At 47.7% G+C, this 18,005-nt stretch overlaps 1 protein-coding gene across 2 annotated transcripts in view; it reads right to left on the bottom strand.

Annotated features, from left to right (window-relative positions):
* Nucleotides 1–392: 392 nt before the first annotated feature.
* Nucleotides 393–18,005, bottom strand: part of AIFM1 (apoptosis inducing factor mitochondria associated 1) — a 37,480-nt gene continuing 19,867 nt past the window's right edge. Inside the window, exons 7-16 of one of the 2 annotated variants that reach the window (XM_062183437.1) lie at nucleotides 13,214–13,298; nucleotides 12,074–12,150; nucleotides 11,080–11,188; nucleotides 10,225–10,332; nucleotides 9,796–9,884; nucleotides 8,197–8,337; nucleotides 5,954–6,096; nucleotides 2,949–3,073; nucleotides 978–1,174; nucleotides 393–667 (exon numbers count right to left, since the gene is read on the bottom strand). In XM_062183437.1, the coding sequence (XP_062039421.1) occupies nucleotides 596–667; nucleotides 978–1,174; nucleotides 2,949–3,073; nucleotides 5,954–6,096; nucleotides 8,197–8,337; nucleotides 9,796–9,884; nucleotides 10,225–10,332; nucleotides 11,080–11,188; nucleotides 12,074–12,150; nucleotides 13,214–13,298 (1,146 nt within the window). In that variant the 3' untranslated portion in view covers nucleotides 393–595. The remainder of the gene's footprint in view (nucleotides 668–977; nucleotides 1,175–2,948; nucleotides 3,074–5,953; nucleotides 6,097–8,196; nucleotides 8,338–9,795; nucleotides 9,885–10,224; nucleotides 10,333–11,079; nucleotides 11,189–12,073; nucleotides 12,151–13,213; nucleotides 13,299–18,005) is intronic. The other variant, XM_062183436.1, reaches the window with a different exon arrangement.

Below are 18,005 nucleotides of genomic sequence, written 5' to 3'. Positions count from 1 at the left end.
TATTTCTTCACTTACTCGGCGACAATTTACTAAGCACCTCCCATGAGCCAGACCCTGGGCTAGGCTCCAGAGACAGAACCATGGCTGAGACCTTAAGGCACAGTTCCTGCTTCCAGGAAGCCACAGGCTAGCAGAGATCAACAAGGATCAGGCTGGAAGGGCCAGGAGCATGTTCAGACAGAACCTTCTGGGAGGAGAGGGTTGAGTGTTGTGGGCAGAAGCCACCGCAGGTGCATGCAGAGAGGGGTCTGGAGAGTGAGGGAATTCGGGGAACTGAAAGGAGTTTTGTGTGTGGAGTAGCTGCAAAGTGCTTGTTTTTGTGTCGTACACACAGCTTTTCCCCTTCACTCACTTGCCCCCTTTACAAGAGAACAGAATGGAAATTAGAAGAATCAGATTTTATTTCATGATGTGAACATTAAGAATTTGCCTATGTGGCTGCAAATATTCCCAAGGGAATTGATCATTCACACTTCTACACCAGAGAGAGTTTGCTGAATAATAATAATAATAATTAAAAAAAAAAACCCGCTCCTTTGCCCATCCAAGCCACAGTCGGGGAGGAAGACGTGCTGGCCTACTCCATTACAGGGCTTCAGTCTTCGTGGATGTTGAACAGTTTGGCTACTTCATTGAGGTCTTCGTGTTGCTCGCCATCCTTAATGATCTGAAGGAGAGAGTAAGCACAGGTCCCGAACTCACCCCAGCTGTGTTCAGGCTGGGCCCACATCACACTGGGGGGGAGTTGTGGGAACAGCATTCTACTAGCTCAAAATGAGCAGCGTGCCAATTCACAGGGCACCCAGCCCCATCCCAGGGCAAAAAGGAAACGCTCCTGAACCCAGGCTACAGCTTTGTTCTGCTTGGGCACCATTGCACCAGGGTGATGATGCAGCTCAGGGCACCCAGTGAAGCCACAGGAGTGCATTCTAGCCCCAACTTCCCATCTTCTTCCAAGTGCTCTGGCAGGTACCTACCTTCCTTGCTATTGGCATTCGGTTAAAGATGTTCCACAGCACGATCCCCACCACCACTTTGTCCCTGAGGTAGAAGATGACACCTTTGCCGTAGTCCTCCCCCTGGGCTGGGGCCTGTGGGACACCAGGGGTGCTGGGAGGAATCGTGATTTCTGAGGCCTCCAGCTCTGTCTCACTCTCCGATCGGATACCTGTTCCTGTGGCCAATCCACAAAACACATACACACACAGTCAAAACTTCAGTCCTTATGACATTCTAGAAGGCAAGTTTTTTTTTTTTTTTTCCAAGACTTGCTTCAAGCTGCTTCTAGGTGATTTTTGTATGCTTTCTTGGTGGACTCTGGCTATCTTCAGCCCCTCTCTACTGATGAAGCCAAGAAAAATTCTTTCTTGCCAGCTCTTGGGCACTGGACCAATCCTGACCCCAAATTCCCTTCCCTTACTATCTCATTTAAAATATTTTAAACGATGTATTTATTTGAAGGTGGGGGGGGAATCTTTCATTCACTGATTCACTCCCTACATGGCCATAACAGCTGGGGCTAGGCTAGGTTAAAGCTAGAAACCTGGGACTCCATCTGGGTCTCCCATGTGGTTAGCAGGGGCCCAAGTACCTGGGTCATCATGTGCTGTTTCCCTAGGAGTGTTAGCAGCTGGATCGGAAGTGGAGCAGCTAGGCCTGGAATCAGTGCTCCAAAATGGGATGCTGGCACTTCAGGCAGCAGCTTAACGCATTGTGCCGCAACACCAGCCCCTCAGCTTACATTTATGCGATGGGTATTTCCTTGTGTCTAAACTTCTTCAAACTGCAGAGGTCTTGTTTTTGTCATCTGAAACGTTGTAGAGCTGCATGGTCTTGTTCATTAGCCACAAGCCACATACAGCTATTTAAATGAAAATTATTTCAAATTAAGTAAAATGTCAGCTCCAGTTACTTGTTTGCACTCACCACGTTTCAAGCACTCAGTAGCCACAAGTGGAGAGAGCAGAGCCAGAGCATTTCCATCATAGCAAAAAGTTCTATTGGACGGCACTGCTAAGGAGACACTTTAAGCAGAAGGCACTTCCATATGGAAAAACCAGGTGTTTCTTCCTAGAGGGGGAGGGGTGAGGGAAGGAGGGAAATGGCACCCTGGGAAGGGGGAATCTTGTCTTCTGAGAACCAGCAGGCTCTAAGTGACACTGCCCAGTGGACAGAGCAGTGAGTGACCTGGTATTTATTAAGTACGTGGCTCGCTCTCCTGGACCCACTTACCAGGACTGCCCAGAATTAAGAGGCATGGAATACATTTGAGTCACACAGGAAAGGAACCTAAACATCCAAATAATGTTTCGTTTTCTGCTTCTTAAAGAGCAACTTGCCCTTGAAACACCTTTGGCAAGAAGATACAGAGGTTAAAGAACTTGAGCCAAGGTCGTGGAATAAGGCCTAGGAGTTAATGAAAGAGACGTGTGTGGGAGAGACGTCCATTCCGAGAGAGGTGCCTCCTGTCTACAGGCAACCTGGCATTCAGATCTGATGAACGGAAATGGGCTCCAGGCTTATTCAGTCCTACTGAGTTCACTGCCCAGGAGCCGTGGAGGATGGCAGGTCCAAGGCTAAGGTTCCCAAGCCTGCTTCTGGAGATTAGCACGAAGTCAAGAAAAACAAAACCCAAACCTGCAAAGTCAGGCTTTCTTCATCACACGGTCTTCCTAGGCCCCAGAGACAACTGAGACAACGGGGTGGCTGAGCTGCCGCTGCCCACCACCCACACTATTTGAGTCTGTGCTTTGAGCGGGATGCATGATTTTGCCAGATCACAGCCCACTAAAGAGTGAGGACTTTGGGTCTGGTTTCTTCTCAAGCACACCATGAAGAGAGGCTTTCACTGACAGCCCCCTCTGGCCACACAGGAACCCTTTGTTCAGGAGAACCTGGACCACTGCTGCTCGACACTCTTTCCAAGCGAAGTGGTTGGGCTTCCTTACCTGACTGCTCCGTGGCAGACTTTGGGCTGTCTTGTGCAGTTGCTTTTGCAAAAACCCCAACTGTGGGCAAACTGCTGTCCACAAGCCCGATAGCTTCATAGCCAACATCGGGACCCAAGTCACTCCTAAGGAAGAAGAGAGAAGAGGGTGTCCTGTCACTCTTGCATGGGCTCAGGGACTTGGGCTGTGTAACAATAAGAGAAATGACAAACTGATCTGTCACTGGGAGGGCATCTGGGGACAACCATGAGAGGCACCACTATCCCAGGCTGCTTTTATTTTTTCTTAAGAAGCCACTGTGGCCGGTGCTGTAGCATAGCAGGTAAAGCCAACACCTGCAGTGCCGGCATCCCATTTGGACACTGGTTCGAGTCCTGGCTGTTCCACTTCCCATCCAGCTCTCTGCTATGGTCTGGGAAAGCAGTAGAAGATGGCCCAACTCCTTGGGCCCTGCACTCGCATGGGAGACCTGGAGGAAGCTCCTGGCTCCTGGCTTCAGATTGGTGCAGTTCTGGCCATTGTGGCCAACTGGGGAGTGAACTAGCGGATAGAAGATCTCTCTCTCTCTCTCTGTCTTTCCTTCTTTCTCTGTGTAACTCTTTCAAATAAATAAATCTTAAACAAAGAAGCCACTGTATAAGAGGTCTTCAAAAAGTTTGTGGAAAATGTGTTATTAAAAAAAACTGCATGAATTTCAAGTTTTTGGGGCACCAAAACAAAATTATCATTTTTAAATTATTTACTTATTTATTTGAAAGAGCAACACAGAGAGAGGAAGAGACAGAGAGATCTTCCATCTACTGGTTCACTTCCCAGATGGTTGCAATGGCCAGGGCTGAGCCAGGCTGCAGCCATGAGACACGAGCTTACTCCTAGTCTCCCAGGGGGTGCAGGGGCCCAAGGACTTGGGCCATCCTCTTGCTGCTCTTCCCAGGCCATTAGCAGAGAGCTGGATTGGATGTGGAGCAGCTGGGACATGAACCTATGCCCATATAGGATGCCGGCATCACAGGTGGTAGCTTTACCCGCCACACCACAACATGGGCCACATAAACATATTTTCCCTCATTTCCCCATGAGCTTTTGTACATATCATGTAAGGATCGAAACCTTCTTAAATCTATTCATGCTTTCATCCCATGCCACACTTGGGTAATGATGTGTTCTTCATGTTGGCTATTCACTACCTTCCTTTAACTCATTCCAAAACTGCCTTTTTGAAGATTTAGAGCATTCCATATTTAGAATTCAGAATTTGAGACATTCTATGGTTTTATTAACCTACAGTCTTTCCTCTGAAAGCCTTCATTTCTGAGACTGGACTGCTCTGTGTAACAAGCACCTTCATCCACTTGGGCATTTTATCTTTTTTTTTTTTTTTTTTTGACAGGCAGAGTGGATAGTGAGAGAGAGATAGAAAGAAAGGTCTTCCTTTTTGCTGTTGGTTCACCCTCCAATGGCCGCTGCGGCCGGCGCATCTCGCTGATCCAAAGCCAGGAGCCAGGTGCTTCTCCCGGTCTCCCATGTGGGTGCAGGGCCTAATGACCTGGGCCATCCTCCACTGCCTTCCCGGGCCATAGCAGAGAGCTGGCCTGGAAGAGGGGCAACCGGGATAGAATCCGGCACCCCGACCGGGACTAGAACCCGGTGTGCCGGCGCCACAAGGCGGAGGATTAGCCTGTTAAGCCACGGTGCCAGCCGGCATTTTATCTTAACTGCTCTTCTCAAACTTTTCCTGTTATCATCACGCTGTTCTTAATATGCTAGGGACTTCACAGAGCGTTTGAGGTGCAGACACATTATTGCCAAGTTTTCTGGTACTAATCTAAGATACTCTAGTGGTTTTGTTTCTGGTACTCTACATTTTGTTATCTTCTTGGCTGTAGTAGCTTGGTCTACAACAACTTCTTGGAATCTGCTCCTAGGCTCTGACTGAGAACTGTAGAGGTCAGGACTATTTTTTTCCTGACTGCATTCATTATCTTACATGAGTTGACCCTGAAATTCATCTGTTTTTTTTTTTTTGGCTGCCCACTTATAAAACTGTGCATGACTCTCCTAAAATGTACTTCTATCTGCTGAGAATATTCCCAAGAGAAACCACCTAGGGGCTTCTGGAACCTTGAAATGCTCATGTACCCCATCTTTCAAATCATCAAGATAAAAACGTGTCAGATGGGGCCAGTTCCAAGACTCCAGAATGTCCACTGCTAATGTTTCTTTCCCCCAAAGAACTGCCTATAAATGCCTGACTTTGAGTCACTGCTCTTAAGGGTTATATATGAGGGTTATTTATTTTTTTCACTATGTTGACTGATTAGTATTGCCTGCAAAGAACACATTGAAATACACTGCTGTAGGCCGGTGCCGTGGCTTAACAGGCTAATCCTCTGCCTTGCGGCGCCGGCACACCAGGTTCTAGTCCCGGTTGGGGCACCGGATTCTATCCCAGTTGCCCCTCTTCCAGGCCAGCTCTCTGCTATGGCCCAGGAAGGCAGTGGAGGATGGCTCAAGTCCTTGGGCCCTGCACCCACATGGGAGACCAGGAGAAGCACCTGGCTCCTGGCTTCGGATCAGCGAGATGCACCAGCCGCAGCGGCCACTGGAGGGTGAACCAACAGCAAAAAGGAAGACCTTTCTCTCTGTCTCTCTCTCACTATCCACTCTGCCTGTCAAAAAAAAAAAGAAAAAAGAAAAAAAAAAGAAATACACTGCTGTGTATACCAAAGAGTATTCTTTTGTACTATCTACTATAGCTCAAAATGTGAGCTATTTTCCCAGAGGTGCTAGAGCCATCTTCATTCATTCACCTAGTCTAACTTATGTGTCCAATAGGAGACTTTTTCCAGAAGGCCACCTGGGGATAGAATGTATGGACATGAGATGGAATTTTGCTCCCTCCATATGAAGCTAACTGGCCCACAAGGAAACCAAGTCATAACTTTGGATTATGAGCCTATGAATACTGAGTTCTAACTAAGAGTCTGAAAGCACAGGATCATTACCAGAACATTGACTGATGCCAGTATGGCTTAGCAGCTCCAGTCATATTTTCTCCAGCCAGTCTTCCACTTACAACAGCATGATCATGGTGCTCTACTCGCCTCCTTCCCAACTTTATATCATAGAAGCATGCAGCATCCCCTGCCTTTGGAAAGAAATACAAAACATGAACACATGATTAAAAAAAGTGTCTGCAGGTAGAATATAAACTTATGGGCCCAAAGAACTCTTCAAATGTTAACTAATTAATGTTTCCCATCTACAGGCCCAAATCACATCTAAACTATCAAATGTAGTTACTATTCCACTTTCTAAAGACAATGTAGGCGCTGATGTTGTGACATAGTGGGTAAAGCTGTTGCCTAAGATGCTGGCATCCCATATGGGCATCAGTTCAAGTCCTGGCTGCTCCACTTCTGATCCAGCTCCCTGCTAATGTACCTGGGAAAGCAGCACAGGATGGCCCAAGTACTTGGGCCCCTGCCACACACATGGAAGACCTGAATGAAGCTCCTGGCTTTGGCCGAGCCTAGTGCTGGCCATTGTGGCCATCTGGGGGGTGAACCAGTGGATAGAAGATCTCTGTCTCTTCTTTTCTCTGTAACTCTGCCTTTCAAATCAATCAGTTTTTAAATTTTTATTTGAAAGGCAGAGTAACAGAGAAAGGGAGAGACAGAGAGATCTTCCAACTGCTAAATGGCCACAACAGCCAGGACTGGGCCAGGCTGAAGCCAGAAGCCAGGAACTCCATTCAGGTCAGGTGACAGGGACCCAAGTACTTAGCCCATCATCCTACTGCCTTCTCAGGGGCATTAGCAGGAAGCCAAATTAAAAGCGGAGTAGCCAGGCATTGGTCTGGCACACCCATATGAGATTCAGGCATCCCAAACTGCAGCTTAACCTGCTGCGTCACAATACCTGTCCTTGGAGACAAGTTTTAGATGTGATAGCCTCTCACCTAGAAATCTTTTCCAAGATTAGGTGCTTTTCTCATTCTGTATTCATTCATTCGATAAATATTTACTGAGTACTTAACTATGTACAAAAACATTATGCTGTCTGGGTTGCTGAGAAGAACTGACCTGGCTTTTGCTTACAGAGTGTGTAACCTATTACGTGATGCAGCATTGTTCATAACTACCAGGCAATGTACAAGTAATGTGCCACAGGACTGGTACAGATTCAACGGGCTAAGTGTGTTAAGCTGGGGTGAGCAGAGCCAGCTTCATGAGGGATGTGGTATTTGAGCTCTCTAACCCTTTGTTCGTCTATGTGGCTATTCAGACCACCCAAAGCAACCTAAAAATCCAATAAATGAGCAATGGCAAAGTAAACCATGAGACCCATTTAATGGACTATTATATAGTCATTAAACTGTTTACAGAGATTGAAGCGACGTGGAAAATGCTTACATTCATGATGTTAAGTGAAAAAGGGCAGAATACAAATGTGTATATACAGTGTGCTCACCACGACTATGTAAAACAAAGAAAAACACATATGTGCAAGTCAACAAAGGCAAGGAAATGCACAAAATATTACCGGTTCCTGCAGGTGACCTGCCCCTATCCTCTTCTTGTGTTTTCAACATTGAGCATGTGTTACTTTTATAACAGGTACATTTTCTCTGCCCCCCTCTTTTTTCAAAAGCAGGTTATGAAGGGGCCAAACACCCCCCAAGGCTGCTGTGTCCTGAGCTACAAAGTCCATAACCAAACACAATGCACTTGTGACCATGTAGCAATGGGGAAATTACCTCCTGGTTCTTACATACTACATTCTTGTTTATATCATAATAGGTTTTTAAAAATAGCTAAAAATAGTACTCAAGGAACATGAAAACAGAGTCATTTTCCTTTCCAGGGAACATGTTATAAAACTGCTTCATCCCCCACTCCCTGGACTCAAATTTGAGCAAAGGGAAGAGCAGATTCATATGGAAGCTGTGCTGCATGTCCGCCAGGGGTTATGCCAATGGCTGCTTCTGACAGTGAGAACCGGGAGAGTTCTCTTGCTGTCGGCATGTGCACTGTTCATTTCCTCTCCAACAGCTTGCAGTGAGGTCACAGGTCACACCTGATCTTCTAACTCAAGCAGGTCCCAAGCTTCTGTTGCCTGCCCTTGGCCTCTACACACTTTGACCCTCATTGGTTACACTGTCCATGAGCTTGGGCACGCCATCATGCAGCTGGGCTCATGGGCTGGGGATGAAGAACAGCACCTAGTCATGCTGTAGCACACTTACCACCCAGATGTTAGATCGTGCTTGTAGTTCTGCATTTACCCGGAAGCCACCAAAATCTGAGTCTATTTCCAGTCCACCTGTCTTGGCCAATTCAACATTGGGCTCCAGGCCCACAGCTGCCACTATGTGGTCAGTTTCTACCTGAGGCAACAAAGAAATAATTCAGCCAGTTACCATAGTTTCCACTTACTCCTGTAGGCATAAGAACTGCACATCATGCCATTAGAAATCGGGGCTTTAAAAAATCCCAAGTTGGGGCTGGTGCTGAGGCATAGTGGGTTAAATGGCAGCTTGTACTGCCGGCATCCCTTATAGGCACCAGTTTGAGCCCTGGCTGCTCCACTTCTGATCCAGCTTCCTGCTAGTGCACCTGAGGAAGCAGCAGAAGGTGTCACGAGTGCTTGGGTCCCTGTACACATATGGGAAACCTGGAGGAAGCTCCTGGCTCTCGGCTTTGGTCTGGCCCAACCCTGGCCGTTGCAGCCATTTGGGGAGTGAACTAGCAGATGGAAGACTTCGCTTTCTCTGTAACTTTACCTTTCAAATAAATAAATAAATAAATCTTTTTTTTTTTTGACAGGCAGAGTGGACAGTGAGAGAGAGAGACAGAGAGAAAGGTCTTCCTTTTGCCATTGGTTCACCCTCCAATGGCCGCCGTGGCCGGCGCACTGCGGCCGGCGCACCGCGCTGATTGGAAGGCAGGAGCCAGGTGCTTCTCCTGGTCTCCCATGGGGTGCAGGGCCTAATGACCTGGGCCATCCTCCACTGCACTCCCGGGTCACAGCAGAGAGCTGGCTTGGAAGAGGGGCAACTGGGACAGAATCCGGCACCCCGACTGGGACTAGAACCCAGTGTGCCAGCGCCGCAAGGCGGAGGATTAGCCTAGTGAGCCACGGCGCCGGCCTAAATAAATAAATCTTTAAAAAAAAAATCATGAGTTTGGGCCGGCACTGTGACACAGAAGGCTAAGCCTCTGCCTGCAGTGTCAATATCCCATGTATTTGCTGATTTGATTCCCAGCTGCTCCACTGGTGATCCAGCTCCCTGCTAATGCACCTGGGAGAGCAGCAGAGCATTGGCCCAAGTGCTTGAGCCCCTGAACCCACGTGGGAGACCTGGGCAAAACTCCTGGCTTCGGATTGGCCCAGACCCAGCTGTTGTGAGTGAACCAGAGGATGGAAGGTATCTTTCTCTCTGTATCTTTGCCTTTCAAATAAATAAATCTTATAAAAAATCACGAGTTGATTTACCTTTGGCAAATGGATTTTAAGTTCTATTTCATAATCCCTGCTCCCCTTGCTCCCACCTCACAGACATATCCTGTATCACTGGAGGAGAAATCTGGCACCCTGGCAAGGACTCAAAATCTGTGACACAGATGGGAAGGAGCTAAAGGAAAGTGGTTCACAGATGCCTATTCTGGCTATTATCACTCTCTGTTTTGATGTGTGTGTAGGGGGGAGTTAATTCACAAAATTATGACAAGTTAATGGTGGCTGCCACAAAAACAAATCTACTGGTGTCAGATGAAGGAAGAGGAGTGAGAGAAGGGGAAAGAGAGCCCAAAGGTCTCCTGGAAGCCTGTCTTTCCCTGCTTACCTTCCTGCCATCTTTCAGCTTGATGAGCAACTTGCCACCGCTGACGCCAACTGACTGCACAATCGCATTGGGCATCACCTTAACACCCTCTGTAAAAGCAAATGAGAACTGAGACTGAGCCCAGGAGCCTGTAACCTTCCTGAGCAGAGAAGCTGAGCAGACGCCTCTCCCAGAGGAAAACCACTCATCAGCAGTGTGCAGGCAGCCTTGGGGAGCTGTGAGAAACACCACCACAGTTCATCTTTAGGACTTCTGGGAATGGTGCATCTGATTCAGAATACCTCTAGAAACCGGGATAGCTGGAGAAAGGTGGAAACATTTTATCTGTCAGGAAATAGGGCCCTATATTCGGGAGGTTCCCAAAGAAGCTAACTTTTCCTGAGGCCACACTCAAAGGAAATACAGGGGCAGCACAAGCAGTCTCTCTACCTCGTCTGACTTTTTCCATGGTCCAGTTGCTGAGGTATTCAGGGAGGATCTTTCCCATATTTCCTTTCTCAGGGAAGAGTTGAATCACTTCTTTGCCCGAGGCTCGAGCTGGGAAGAAAGGGAGTAGTTATAGCCGGAGACAAAAGTGAATCCCAGGAAGACAGAGAGAAAAGTAAAGGTACAGTAGGCAGCCTATAGTAAGCACAGGGCAAAGGTGTGGTCCAGGCCAGAACTCCTGTTGATGGGACACTGGGTCATGAAGGCTTTGCTGCCCAAGTTCATTCACATGGCAAAGACAACAGGTGCTCCAACTGCTGCCCCTGGATTAATCTGAAGACTTGAACCCAGTGCATTTTCACCCATGCTGTCACCTGAGGCTTCTACACGTGCTCTGCCACTTCTAAACAAGGAGCACCCTCCCAAGAAAATGCCCTGAGTTCACAAAGCTGGAAAGTAATGTGTGGCAAAAGGCTTGCCATGAAACATTCCAACTGGAACTTGCTGACATGTCACGCTGAGGGAAGAGTTTGGCTTGTCATAGGGAGTAGTTCTATAGTCTGCATTGCCCTTAGCACCTTAATAACCCACTTGCCTTAATAGCTTATTTCCAAGGAGTCCTGGCATAGAGGCTAGAGGAACAGGAAGAAAGCACCCCTATTAAGTTGCTTAGATGACAGCTTTTCCGTCAACAGGGGAGCCTGTGCCAGAATCAGTCTGAGTTTGGGTTTTCACTGTAAACCTTGAACTCTAGCCACCGGCCCTGGTGAACACACTTCTGGAGTTTGTGAGAGTGCACCAAAAAGCACGTGATGTAAGACAAGAGAAAGAAAACTGAGGTCAACCCCCAACACTCACCTTTTCTACCAAGGGCACAGGCCAGTTCACTACCCAGGAAGCCCCCACCGATAATCGTAATCGATTTGACTTCTCGAGAAATCTTCTCCAAGGCTCTAAAGTCTCCAATCTGCAGGATCACACCAGTTTAGCTCATGGATCCCCCAAAGGGGCACAGACAACAACACTAGGAAACAGCTCTTTCTTAATCTTTGACAACACTAATTTGCACAGAATGTCTCCTGGTAAAAAGTGGTTCAATTTATGGGCAAATGTCTCTCTCCATTGCAACATTCCTTCCATTAACAAAGGTTCTCCACTGGTGACAGTTTTATCCCTTCTTCTCCAGGGGGACATGTGGCAATGTCTGGAGATATTTTGGATGGTCAGGGCAGGGAGGATCTCCTGGCATCTAGTGGACAGAGGTCAGGGTGCTGTGAACATCCTATCATGCACAGCCACCAACAACAAACACCCATCCAGCCAAAATGTCAACAATACCATGGCTGACAAGCCTTGTCCTATCAAGAACTTAAAGGATACTACAGAGCTTATAAAATGTCCCCAAGAGTCGCTGGAGAATTACAGCAGTGTTCATCAGCAAAGCACTTAAGAAGCAAACAATCCCCCCACTTCCTTTTTACTTAGGTACTCATTCTAACTTTTCTCCACGAGGTTTCCACGTAGCACTTGCAATGAAAAACACCAAGAGGCTACAAGGAGTTCCAATGACTCAAATGCATCAGGAAAAAACAAGCATGGAAGGGCAATGGGAAGGAACTATAACAAGCAATAAAGACACTAGATGTATTTTCTACTAGGAGCTTAAAACCCTTGAATGAGGTGTTTGAGGTGCAGAGAGAGGAAGTGACTTGCTCAAGGCCAGATAACACGTCTGGAAAAGAGCCATAAATAACACTGGGATCTCCCAGCTCCACGGTGGGTACTTGGAGGCCACAAGATGATACTACCTCTTCAAAAACACCACAAGGAAAACACCAAAGTGGACAGATACCTTTCGGAAGAGTGTCGTTCTGCTCTTCACCTCTGCTCCAGCCCTGTCAATGGCAGAGAGATTTCTTGGAGTGCCTCCTGGAAATAAGAGGAAGAAAACCCATTAGTCCAACAAGCAGGAGCTACCCTAAACACCACCCCCCACCACCAACCAAAGGCAGAACTCTCTCTCCTTGGGACTGTGGCCCGTGGCTTGTGTGTGCTCCCTGCTGGTGCCACAGTGGCACTTACAGGATAGGTAAGATGACTTTGTTTTCCTCCAATCGCTTGAGCTTGTGGCAGGCTTTTTTTTTTTTTAATCGATTTCTTTGGAGGATCAGATTTCAGAGTCTCTCCTCAAGGGGTGTACCCTCTCCACAGCTGGCCAAAAAGGCCTCATATTTTTGCTTCCATGTTCACTTCTAGTGTATCATGAACACTCCCAGCTAGCACAGCCATGCTGGTTTAACAAACTGCTTCACTCTCTGCTCTTGGTTTTTTCCCTATTTTTATTTATTTATTTATTTTCATTTATTTGAAAGGGGGGAAGGGAGAGAGAGAGAGAGAGGGAGGGAGGGAGGGAGGGAGGGAGGAAGGTGGAGGGAGGAGAGGGAGAGGCAGCGGCAGAGGCAGCAGCTGGGAGAGACAAAGCCAGAAGCCTGGAACTCCATGCAGGTCTCCCTTGTGGGTGGCAGGGACCCAATCACTTAAGCCATCACCAGGGTGCATATCAGCAGGAAGCAGGAACTGGAAGCAGAGCCAGGACTGAATCCAGGCACTCTGACATGGGACAGGGGGATCCCAAGCGGCGTCTTAACCGTTGCACCAAACGCCTGTCCCTCCTTTCTTGATTTCTGATGGGCACTCACAATGAAGCCACAGATGGCATCACTTTCAGGGCACAGGGTGTGGGCTAAGCAAGAAGAGATGAAAAGGGCCAATTCTTCACGCCTGTGCCAGAAGGAACAGCATGGATAATGCAGAAGGGCTGGGGATCCAGACACCTGACTCGGCCAGGCTGAGCACCGAGGGAAGACGCCTGCTTCAGAGAATCTGGATTCCGTCCTGTTCAGATTAGGTAGTGATGCCTTCCACAGAGAAGGGCGGACCGTCAAACTGCAATGAGCCGCCGGGGCAGAAACTCCTCTCCCAAAATACGTACCTGTGGCAATCAAGCACTTTTCATAGGTGATTTGAGAGCCATCATTAAGTTTCACCATGTTGCCTCTCACATCCAGCTGTACTACCTGGTACCGTCACACATACACATGAAAGAGGTAGAGATGAATTAACTTTGAAAAATATTTTATTGAAATATAATTCACGTAACATAAAATGCACAAGTGTAAAGTGTACAATTCAGTGGTGTTCAGGATCTTCACAAAATTGTGCAGCTATCACCACAGCCTAATTACAGAACATTTCCATCACCCCCTGACACAATCCCCAGATCTATTACCTGTCAGTTCAATGAGAAGAATTAGTTCTTGACCTGAAGTGATCCTTAAGAAATCATTTCCGGGCTGGCACTGCGGCACCGTGGGTTAAGCCACAGCCTGAGACACCAGCATCCTGTATCAGAGAGCCAGTTCGGGTTCCAGCTCTTCCACTTCCAATCCAGCTCCCTGCTAATGCACTTGGGAAGGCGGAGGAAGATGTCCCATGTACTTGGGCCTCTGCCACCCATGTGAGAGACTCAGATGGAGTTCCAGGCTCCTGGCTTCAGACTGGCCCAGCCCTGGCCATCAATGCTATTTGGAGAGTGAACCAGTGGGTTGAAAATCTGTATTTCCCTCTTGCTCTGTCACTCTGCCTTTCAAGTAAATAAAATATTTTTAAAAAATCATTCCTAAGTAATCACTGGAATCAAAGCTTCTAGTATCCAGTTTCAAGTGGCCATAAGTTCCTAAGCAGTCAGCATTAGAGCAAGTTACACAGTCCTTGAGTTTTTGTCTCATTTGTGGAAACAGAGAATGGGGACAGCCTTTCTTCCTTTCTTTTAACAAATTATTTTAAAAAGCAAATTTATCTTCTAATTCCATTTTCCCACAAACTTTGAGAAGCAGAGTGAGCAAGGGAGAGAGGGAAAGAGGGAGTGGAGGGGGGAGGGGGACAGAGAGCACACCCACAAGAGTGAGAGTGTGTGAGAGCAGGCACTCCCATCCACTGGTTCACTCCCCAGATGCCTGCAATGTCCAGGGGCTGAAGCTGGAAACCAGGAACTCCATTCAGATCTCTTATGTGGGTGGCAAGAACCTAATTTACCTGAGCCATCACTGTTGTCTCCCAGGGTCTGCATTAGCAGGAACCTGGATCAGGATCCTGAGCTGGGAATCCAACTGAGGTACTGTGATGTAGGATGTGGGTGTGTCAACCACCAGGTTAAACCCTTGCTCTGGGGGCAGCCTTTTCTCTGTGTGGCTTCTTGGAACCCTTATTTCTTTCTTCACAACTGTTGCACATCCACAGCACTTTTGCAGAATGCCTTCTCCAACTTCTAGTCTTCACTGAAACTTGGCTATCCCCGAAGGACAGCTTACGTGTAGTGACTGTGCGTTCACCCACATTGCACGTGACAAGCCCAGAGGAAGGGCTGGCGTTTTCTAGATTTCTTGAGGTTGCTGCTACTCCCAGCTTCTTGGGCCTTCATTCTCCTCTGAGAGGCTCCAACCTCTCTCTCTGCAAAGCACTGTTATGGAGCCACCTCCTGGCCACTCCTTCTCATTCACTGAAGACCTTGGAACCTGGTTTGTACTTTTCCTCTGAGCCACATCCAGAACCTTGTCATTAACAAAACCTCTACTTATACCTCAAACACTCCACTCTTTGGTCCCAATTCTGCATCCTCCCAGCTTTCTCTCACTCTTCCCATCTCCTACACTTGCTTCCATCTTCTCTGTTTACCTGGCTCACTGTTCAATACCAGCGACTCTGGGACAATGGCAGACCATCCGAACTGTTCTCTTGCCAGCTCCGTTAACACCCTTGCAAAGACTCCTTTGTATGGTTAAGAGCTGGAGCTTTGGGGTCAGAGAGATCAGGACTCCTTAGCAGCTGTGAGACCATCCAAGAAATATTAAGCACCTATTATGTGTCAGGCACTGTGCAAAGTGCTGGGGACACAAAGGCGACATCCTCCCTGCCTTCAGAGTTTAGTATCCAAGACAGTTTAACAAGCACCAACAGTAATCAAGAGTGACAAAGGTGACACGAGTGGTAAGGGCAGCGCAGGTAGCACTAGGAACTCGAGTCAGGCTGGGCTGGGTAAAGTTTCCCAGAAGCAAGGACATAAACTGAGACCTGAGGGCCAGGTAACTTCCTTAGCCTCCTTTGGTTTCTCCTTGGTAAGCCCCCTTCCATAATCCCCCTAACTCGACCCTCACACTGTCTACTCTCAGAAAACCACCTTAGGTCAGCTCTTACTGCAAAAGCCAGTGAAGCCATTTGCTGTTATCTTCCTCAGCTTCCTGTAAGAGTTCCCCAATTGCCCAAAGACCTGTGCCTATCTTTCTTTACTTCCTTCTTCCAGCTTCTGGGATGAGGTGTCCTTTCTGTTCTGACCTCCATCTCTTCCTTGCCCTTCTGGACCCATCCTCTAAGAATCACCCACTTATTCCCTACGCTCTCTCTCTCCTGACATTTTATACCCTCAACCCATTAACATGTTTGGACCAGCCAATAAATCCCACCTTCGGTTCTGTCTAATCACTACCCCTCTTTTCTCACTGAAACTTTTTTTGAAAAAAGATTTATTTATTTATTTCAGAGGCAGAGTTACAGAGAGGGAGAGACAGAGAGAGAGGTCTTTAATAATCCACTGGTTCACTCCCCAAACAGCTGCAATGGCGAGGGCTGGGCCAATCTGAAGCTAGGAGTCAGGAGCTTCTTCGGGGTCTCCTACACGGGTGCAGGGACCCAAGTACTTGGGCCATCTTCCACCACTTTCCCAGGCCATAATCAGAGAGCTGGATTGGAAGAGGAGCAGCCGAGAGATGAACTGGTGGTGCCCATATGCGATGCTGGCATTGCAGGCAATGGCTTTACTTACTATGCCACAGCACCAGCTCTCTCAAACTTGTTTTTAAAGCTTTATTTATTTATTTGAAAGGCAGAGTTAGAGAGGCAGAAGCAGAGAGATAGGTCTTCTATCTGCTGGTTTACTCCCCAAATGGCCACAATTGCCGGAGCTGGGCCTATCTGGAGGCAGGAGTCTGGAGCTTCTTCTGGGTCTTCCACATGGGTGCAGGGGTCCATGCACTTGGGCCATCTTCCACTGCTTTCCCAGGCACATTAGCAGGGAGCTGGGTCAGAAGTGGAGCAGCCAGGACTTGAACTGGTGCTGGCAGAGCAGACAATGGCTTTACCCACTACGCCACAGTGCTAGTGCCACCCAAACTTAAAGGCCAAAACCCAGAGCCAAGAACTCAACTCAGGTCTCTCATGTGGGTGGTAGGGACCCAAGGACTTGAGTCATCACAACTGCCTCCCAGGATCTGCACTGGTAGGGAGCTGGAGTCAGGAGCTTGAGCAGGGATCAAACCCAATTACTCCAATGTGGGAAATGGCATCTTAACCACTAGGCTATCTGCCTGTCCCCACATTTAAGATTTATTTGTTTTTGAAAGGTAGAGTTACAGAGAAAGAGGAAGAGAGAGGGAAAGAGAAAGAGAGACAGCTCCTCCATCAGCTGGTTCACTCCCCAAATGGCCACAATGATTGGGACTGGGCCAGGCTGAAGCCAGGAGCCTGGAACTCCATCCAGGTCTCCCAGGTGAGTGTCCCCTAGGGACTCAAGGACTTGAGCCATCATCTGCTGCCTCCCTGGATGCACTGGCAGGAAACTGGATCAGTAGTGGAGAAGCGGGGACTCATAGGTGGTGGCTTAACATGCTGTGCCCCAATGCTGGCCCCTGCCCCCACCTTCAAGCTTTCTGAAAGAGTGGTTCATCCTCTTTTCTAACTAACTAACGGTATCTGAAGCGCTGAACTGAACGGGACAGCTTACAATCCTTTTCTTAGCAGATTTCCCTGCCACATGTAACGTCTGCCACAGTAACACTGGAGATCGCATCCTCCTTCTAGCAAGCCCCGAATGTCTTGGACCCGGCCCTCTCCTCATCCTGTTCCTTAAATGTTTCCCTAGTCTCCTTTGTGGGTCTACTTCTTCAGCCTGTCTTCTCAAAGCTGGGGCTCCCCAGGGTTCCATCCTAGCCTCACTGAAGTTCTCCCTGGGAGGCCTCCGCACACTCATGGTTTCAGCTCTTACATACGTGTAGCCGATTCCTGAATGTCTATCGGAGCCCAGATCCCTCCCCTGGTATCACAGTCCTATATCCAACTGCTCAGAAGACACCTTCACACACATGCTGTGCTTCATGCTTAACACTGCCAAACTGAATTCGATCTTCCCCTTCAACCAGCTCTTCCTCTTGGGTTGTCATTCTTAGCTAGGGGATCCCTGCCATCCACACGGACACACAAGCTAGAAATTACAAAATCCCCTCTGCCTCCTCTCTCTCCTTCATCAACCACTGGGCCTTGTCAAAGTGGCCTGCTAAGCAGGCCTCAAGTTCATCCCACACTCTTCTTTACCTTCATATCAGGAAGTAATACAGCAATGTCATTAAGAGCTTAGGCTCCGGAATCAGAATATCTGGGTCCCAATGCTACAGACAGATCTGGCTCAAATCCCGTCTCTGCCACTTATTAGCTGTGTGAGTTTAGGCAAGCTATTTAAATTCATTTGTTTATTTTTCTAAAAATCTTGATTTCTTTCTCTTTAAAATGGAAATAATACCTACCTCCTAAGATTATCATAAGGTTAAAATTAGACAATACACATAAAGCATTTCTTCTGAGATCAGAATAAGTACTGTTCACATTTTAGCTCTTTTTCTTCATCATCATCATCTCTATTGTCCTAATTTGCACTGTTATCATGTCAGTTGGATTAC

This window comes from Lepus europaeus, chromosome X (assembly GCF_033115175.1).
Source record: "Lepus europaeus isolate LE1 chromosome X, mLepTim1.pri, whole genome shotgun sequence".
In the NCBI taxonomy this organism is placed as follows: Eukaryota; Metazoa; Chordata; class Mammalia; order Lagomorpha; family Leporidae; genus Lepus; species Lepus europaeus.
Note: the sequence above shows the minus strand (reverse complement) of the source record. Positions and strands in the feature narration are given on the sequence as shown.